Genomic DNA, 7,447 nt, shown 5'->3' with positions numbered 1-7,447 from the left:
AGAGAGAAAGAGTAGCACAGTCAAGAAATACATGCACTTCGGGAGCATTCCAGATCTATCCCAATTCTCTGGGGTAGGTGAGAGGGGAGATTCCCTAGCATCCTCAAAGTCTTTCCACTTGGGAGGGATGAGAACATTTTCTTGTTTATTTATGAGTGCAGGTATTATAGCTCTTTCTGTATTTCTGATGTGAAAATAAAATCTTTCTGGTGTTTGATGTTCTGTTAGCTTGAGTGCTTGCAGATGAATTGAGGGCCTTTTGGGGGAAATCAAAATGAACCAGATACTGACATTTTAGTGTTTCTCTGAAGGGGGCACAAGTCAAAGAAATTGCATTTGGAAAACCCTGGAAAAAGTACCCACGTTCTTCTATCAGGGGAAATGCTTTGACACTAGGATTACATATGTCTGGCCCTGTCTAGGGGATAAGTGACTGCTTCAATACCAATTTAGAAGAAAGCCAGTATAGTGCTACAAAGAAGATCCATCCTTCCTCTTTTCCTTACCTCCAGTGACATGGCCCTTCATTTAGAGTCAGGACAAGAAAAATCTAATCAGGGACTTCCCAAAGTGGCTTGGCATGCCATAGGCAGAAGCAATCATGATTCCCAGATGCTTGGCTAGCACAGCTAGCCCAGAGATATTGCAGAGGGAACTGACTGAAAGGATTTGAAAGTCCCTCTTCTCCCTTCCTCTAATGATCAGGAAGGAGGAGGAGGAAGAGAAGAAAAGGAGGAGGAGGATGAAAAGGAGAATTCTAGAACTTCAGCCCTGAGAGGGACTTTAAAACAGACTATCAGAGCTAGAAGGGACTTTAGAACACAGAATATCAGAGCTGGAAGGGACCCTAGAATATAGACCATCAGAGCTAGAAGGAACCTTAGAACACAATATCAGAGCTGGAAGAGATCCTAAGAACATAGACCATCAGAGCTAGAAGGAACTTTAGAACACAGACTATCAGAGCTGGAAGAGATCCTAGAACACAGACCATCAGAGCTGGAAGGGACCCTAGAATATAGACCATCAGAGCTAGAAGGAACCTTAGAACACAATATCAGAGCTGGAAGAGATCCTAAGAACATAGACCATCAGAGCTAGAAGGAACTTTAGAACACAGAATATCAGAGCTGGAAGAGATCCTAGAACACAGACCATCAGAGCTGGAAGGAACCTTAGAATGTAGAGTAATAAGTCTGGAATCAATCATAGAACATGATAATTATAGCTGAAGTCAAGCACTCTATTCAAAATGCCCTAATGATTCTAGAGTTAAAGGGGTCCTTAGAATAGAATGTCAGTCCTAGAATGGATCTCAGACTAGACTATCCAAGTTCAAAGGGAACTTTCAATATAAACAAGAGAACATAGAATGTCAGTGCAGGGAGAGACCTTAGAACATAGAATATCAGGACTAAAAAGGATCCTTAGAACATAGAATATTAGAGCATAAAATGTCAAAGCTGGAAGGGACTTTAGAACCTAGAATATCAGAGCTGGGAGGGGCTTTAGAAGAGAGAGTGTTAGATCTGGAAGGATACCTAGAACATAGAATGTCAGAACTGGAAATGCTGTCAATTTGTTGCCAGGCTAAGACCAGTACTCTCACTCTCCCCTTCTCAACCTCATGTTTTAAGTCACAAAGAGAAATCACAGCTTCCTGTAGCTTAAAAAAAAGATGCATCTTAGGCAATCACTGTAAGAAGACAACACACTGGTTCTGGGGAGGGGAGGAGGCTCCTGGGAAGATGACTAAGATCTAGCTTTTCACTCTGGCTTTTGGAGCTGAGTGTTATGTGATGGGCATTGGACAGGGCATCTGGAGATCCATATTCCAGTGCCACCTCTCTCCTTGACCAAATTGTTTCAGTTCTCCGGGCTTCGGTTTCCTCATACGTAAGAGGAGAGGATTGGCTTAGCTTGCTGCAAGGGTCTCTTCTGGCTCTGATATTCCAGCTTTTAAGGTTCCTTGAATTCAGCTAGACATTTGTAATTGGCATTCTATGTGCAATACACAGGGCAAGATGATGACTTGGTGCTAGTATTGTCCTTTCTGACCTTCTATGTAGGTGCTAGGGTTCTAGCTTCTAGGGGGCCCTTCCTGTTCTCACATTCCATGCTCAGTGCTCAGAAGGGGAGAAGCATTAGAGCTAGAAGGGGCCTCAGAGGGGATCTTGTTCAATCCCCTTTATTTTATAGACGAGGAAATGAACTCTAGAGAGGGCAAATGACTTGTCCAAAGTAGAGCTGCAATTTGAACTTAGGCCTTTGACCCCAAATCCAGTCCCCTTTCCACTTGAACTTTCAATTAAGGTCCCTTCCAGTTCAGCCTGTCTTTGGGCTAAAGACCCTTTCTGCTGTGCTTTTCTATGTGCTAAGGTTCTTTCCTGCTGGAACATACCATGTTCTAAGGTCCCTTACAGCTTGGACATTTTTTGTTCTAAGACCCCATCCAGTCCGTCCTTCCTTCCTTCCTTCCTTCCTTCCTTCCTTCCTTCCTTCCTTCCTTCCTTCCTTCCTTCCTTCCTTCCTTCCTTCCTTCCTTCCTTCCTTCCTTTCTTTCTTTCTTTCTTTCTTTCTTTCTTTCTTTCTTTCTTTCTTTCTTTCTTTCTTTCTTTCTTTCTTTCTTTCTTTCTGGGTGAGACAATTGGGGTTAAGTGACTTGCCCAGGGTCACACAGCTAGTAAGTGTCTTGTGTCTGAGATCAAATTTGAATTCAGGTCCTCCTGAATCCAGGGCCAGTGCTCTATCCACTGCACCACCTAGCTGCCCCTCGATCCCATCCAGTTCTAACCAGCTGTGTTTGAATGGTGAATGTTTTAAGACTTGGAATAAGGGACCACCTCTCTCCTACACTCCACCTCATCCAGTCTTGAGGAAAGATGCAGGTCTTGCTAATTTATTGGGGTGGGGGTTGTTCCCCAGGAGAGGTAATATACCAGACTAGAACTTAATGGGAAGTAGGGAGGGTTGAGGGCAGGGGTGAATCCTGAGTCCCTCCTGCTCCTCCTCCATAGAGGCCACTGACCTCTCTGAGCAAGACAACTTGTGGACACCTCTGGGAGGAAAGGAACCGCTTCAGGGATAGGATGGAGTGAAGGGAAGGATGACACCCAAGATCCCAGTCTCAGACTCTCATCTGGGTCTCCCCACCCCACCCTTTGCCAGAGCGCCTCTTGATGGGCGTCCCTTGGAGAAAAGCGTCAACATCTGGAGCAGATGTGCTGGGTGGGGGAGAGGAGAGAATGGCCCCAGAGGCAGGGCAGTGAAAGGGTTAATAGGGCTGGGATGGGGTGCATCTCGGGGACCCCCGAGAGAGCTGGGGCCGGAGCCCAGAGGGACTGGGAATGTGCCCGGGGGTGGGGGGGCAGGGGTGGGAGGGGAAGATTACTCTGGGAATGCGGAGCCCGGGTGGGAGGGAGGGGGAGGGGCGGAGGGGTGGGAGGGAGGGGGCGGGGCCCTCCCTCCCGGCCGCCGCAGGTAGCCAATGGAGCGGCGGGTCCGGCGGCGGCGGCGGCGGCGGCGGTGGCGGGGCCCCGCCCCCCGGGGGCAGCGCGGACGGAGGGAGTAAGAAGTGCAGGAGCGGTGCGTGGGGTACTGGGCGCGGGGCGCGGGGCACGGGAGCCAGAGCCTGAGCCGCGCCAGCTCAAGGGGCCGCCGGCACGATGCCGCTAGCTCAGCTCGCGGAGCCCTGGTCGCTCACCGAGCTGCTTCCACTGGATTCCGAGGTAAGCGGGGCTGGGTGTCCGGGACTCTCGGGTCCCAGGGCTGCGGCGGGCGGGACCTCCCAAGATCCGGCCTGGGCTGGGCCCGCTACGATGGGAGCCCCCAGCCCGGGGGAGACAAAGACGGCGCTGCAGCTGGCGGCAGGGGGAGGAACAGCTGGATCTCCCCCTGACCTCCTCCCCCCCCTCCCCCGCCCCAGTCAAACCCCATCGCTCTTCCCTCCCCACCTCACCCGCCAGCCCGGGCTGCCCTCGCCCCAGAGAAACCCAGGGCTAGAGGGAAAATCTGTCCTTAAGACACGCCCCTCCATCCAATGTAGCTCCCCCAGACAGAGCATCCAGGGGAGAGTGTGTCTGGGCGGCTCCCTGGGGCCAGGTGAGAGAGGAGACGAGAAGGGGGAACCCGGAGCTGGAGTTTTGTTTCCAGATGAGTCTTCTGTGTGTGTTGGGGTGGGGAGGGCTGTGAGAGAACTGTGCCCCCCCCCACGTCTCGGGAGGGGGGAATCCTGGAGACCAGCTGCCCCATCCCCCCATACACACCTTGAGTAGGGAGGTAGGTGGGGAGGGGTCGCTCAGGCAGGAGCTCGGCTGAACACCCCCCACCACCACCACCAGGTAGGAGTAGGAATGCCCGGATGCCAGAGTGCTGGCATGGGCTATGGAACCGTCTATCCCAGTAGTTTTCCCCTTCTGGCTTTAGCCTGTTCCCAAACTAGGTCTCTCCATTCTCACCGTGGCCGGCTGAGGCTGGCTGCCGCATTCCGGGGAGGTGGCTGATCTCTGCCATTATCAGGGGGTGTCGCCGGGACGACGCCAGTGCCTGTTTCCGGCCAATGGTTCCTATGACCCTCCTGTTGGGGCCGGATTCAGAGACCAGAGAGAAGGACACCCTGTTTCTGAGTTTTACCTACAACTTACAACACCTTCCCAAGTAGGGGAGATGAGGTCCCTGGGGTGATTTTTGAGAGCTCAATTTGGACAAGATCTATGCTTCTCTAAGGCTGGGGGTAGACTGTCCAGAGCTAGTAAAACCTCTGATCATTGGGCTAGAACGGGAAGGGAGTGTAGCCTTGTCACCACCACCACCACCACCACCACCCCTACCTGAGGGCACAGTATTGGCTCGTACTTCTTCTCACTGTCTCTCATGGGGTATCTCCTCTTTCCCCCTTCCCAATTTAAGAAGCAGCTTCTGTCCCAATCCTTTTGTTTGTTTGTTTTTTGTGGGGCAATGGGGGTTAAGCGACTTGCCCAGGGTCACACAGCTAGTAAGTGTAAAGTGTCTGAGGCCGGATTTGAACTCAGGTACTCCTGAATCCGGGGCCAGTGCTTTATCCACTGCGCCACCTAGCCACACCTGTCCCAATCCTTTTGCTAGATGTTAGCCTGACTTTGAGAGGGCTTGGGCATCGAACCTTTGGTCCCCAAGTGCTGTTGCCTAGCTGGGCTCAGGGTAAGAACTGGATCTCCACCAAGCTTGATGCTCTGGGGAAGCTGGGTGAGCCAGGCCCTGGGCCCCTAATTCCCATCAGAGCAGGAGGAGATATCCTCCTAGCTGCTGCCCTGGCACGCAGGGCCCCAGGGCCCAGATCACCTGCCCATCCCTGCATGTGCTCCAGTGGGCACCTTAGCAGGCGGGATCCCTAGTTCTATGAGGTCTAGGCCTGAGGGAGGGGGTGAAGGGGGCATACTCCTTGGGTCATCCAGAGGGGCCCCTCAGCCCCCAGTGTACCTGACCACTGCTGGGCCTTTAAAGGGGGTGGCTTGAGATTGGGGGGTGGGCCCTGTGGGGGATTAGGTAACAGCCCTGAAGGAGCAATTTGAAGTAAATTGCCCTGGGATTCTTGCCATGAAGTTTTACAGGCCCAGCATCCCTGTCCCGCTGACTCACCGGCTCCCTCGCTCGCTCACTCACTCACTCACTCACTCACTCACCCGAGGAGAGGTGAAGAGCTGGGGCTGGCCTTGTTTCTGCTCCTTTTCCCTCACTGCTGGGGAGAGGGAGCCTGGTCCCGAGGAGCAGAGGTGCCAAGGTGGGGCAGGCCAGGCCAAGGGAGATGGGGAGGCTCCTGCCTTTGACTGATCTTTGGACTTCTCCTAAGGGATCCAGGAGTCCTGGGGTTCTGGCCAGAGAGCAGCCCTTTGCATTCACTTGCCAGAAAAGGGGAGGGCCAAAGAGAGACCAAAAAGGGGAGATGGCAGAGGGTCTGGCCCTGAGATTTCACTGGATGGGCCAAGGGCTCAGGGGCTCAGCACAGGGCCCTGGCACAGGGCCCAAGCTTTCCGCCCCCATCCCCTACCCCAACTCCTTTAAGGAATCTTGTTCAGAGATCAGGCTCTTGCTAGTGACCCCAGGTTAGGGTCCTGGCTTAGGGATAGCTTGGTCTGAAAGGAGAGGTATGTGATGGGGTTGGGCCAGTGAGCAAAAGAATAGCAGAATTGGTGCTCTCTTTGGATGCAAGGACCCTCTCCCTCCATCCCCACACATTTAGTGGGGGTAGGGAAAAAGCAGAGTGGAGGACTCATGAGGAATTGGCGTGGGGAGGTAGAAAATAACCCTACAGTAGTTAGGAGATCTGGGTTCTAATGCCATCTCTACCAATAGCTAGATGACCTTCCTCTTAAGGCAATGGACATCACACCGGACCTTGATTCAAATCCTGATTCCTCATCTATAAAATGAAGGCGTTGGACTAGGTGACCTCTGGCGCCTCTTCCAGCTCTCAGTCTACGATCCCACACCCAAGTCATTTTGGGGGCCTCAGTTTCCCCTTGTGTAAAACCAAGGGAAGGGGTTGGGCCCTGCCAGTTTTGTTACAGCAGTTTTATGACTCAGGTTTTGCCTCTCACTTTATCTTAGATGCACTAGGGAATCTCAAACCAGTCACTCGACTTGTGTTTCTTTTGAGAGGACTTGGGGCCTCATTGCCCAAGGCCAGGACCCCACTTCTCCTCACCTCCTCTCAGGAGCTACAGGGATGGACATCCTATTTGGGCCCCCACCCCCATATGGGACTGGCCTTGGGACAAAGGCACCCATCCTGGCCCCCCTCCTCCCCCAGATCCTGGCGCCCCAGCCCACTGCCTCCCTAGAAGGTGCCAGACGACAGACTGCATGTTATTGTTTGGGTAACAGGAGCTGTGGGGCCGGGCGGATGGCTGAAGCCGGTCCCGGAGGGTTGGGCTGTTCTCACAAGAGAACAGGGGCCCTGCTGTTCTCCCCGGAACACCGTGTCTGCTTTCAGCCCCGGTGACATGTAACCGATAGTCAGCCTGACCTCCAGGTATAGGTGGCACTACCACCGAGGCTCAGCCTGGGCAGTGGGGGGGAGGGGCTCCTCCTGGAGCCCAGCAGAACCCCCTCTCCTTTTATCCCTCTCCTTTTATCCCACCCCTTCCTGCCTAAGATGGGCAGAGCCATGGCTGTTAGAAGGTACGGCTTCTTGGCAGGAGGCTCGGGCTGGTTGCAGCTGTGCTGCTAACTTGTTATGTGATCTTGGGCAAGTTATGTCTCTCCGGGCCTCATTTTCCTCCTCTGCAAAATGGGCTTGATTATTTTCTTTTTTTTGTTTTTTTTTTTTTAAGTGAGGCAATGGGGGTTAAGCGACTTGCCCAGGGTCACACAGCTAGTAAGTGTTAAGTGTCTGAGGCTGGATTTGAACTCAGGTACTCCTGAATCCAGGGCCAACGCTTTAACCATTACGCCATCTAGCTGCCCCTGG

General features: G+C 53.0%; 1 protein-coding gene across 4 annotated transcripts in view; it reads left to right on the top strand.

Annotated features, from left to right (window-relative positions):
• Positions 1–3,560: 3,560 nt before the first annotated feature.
• The window catches only part of RPS6KA1 (ribosomal protein S6 kinase A1), a 70,934-nt gene continuing 67,047 nt past the window's right edge, over positions 3,561–7,447 (top strand). For all 4 annotated transcript variants that reach the window (XM_043997040.1, XM_043997039.1, XM_043997036.1 and 1 more), the window contains exon 1: positions 3,561–3,728. In XM_043997040.1, the coding sequence (XP_043852975.1) occupies positions 3,666–3,728 (63 nt within the window). In that variant the 5' untranslated portion in view covers positions 3,561–3,665. The remainder of the gene's footprint in view (positions 3,729–7,447) is intronic.

Source organism: Dromiciops gliroides, chromosome 3, assembly GCF_019393635.1.
Source record: "Dromiciops gliroides isolate mDroGli1 chromosome 3, mDroGli1.pri, whole genome shotgun sequence".
Lineage (NCBI taxonomy): Eukaryota > Metazoa > Chordata > Mammalia > Microbiotheria > Microbiotheriidae > Dromiciops > Dromiciops gliroides.
The sequence above is the reverse complement of the archived record's forward strand: the minus strand, read 5'-3'. Positions and strand labels throughout refer to the sequence as shown.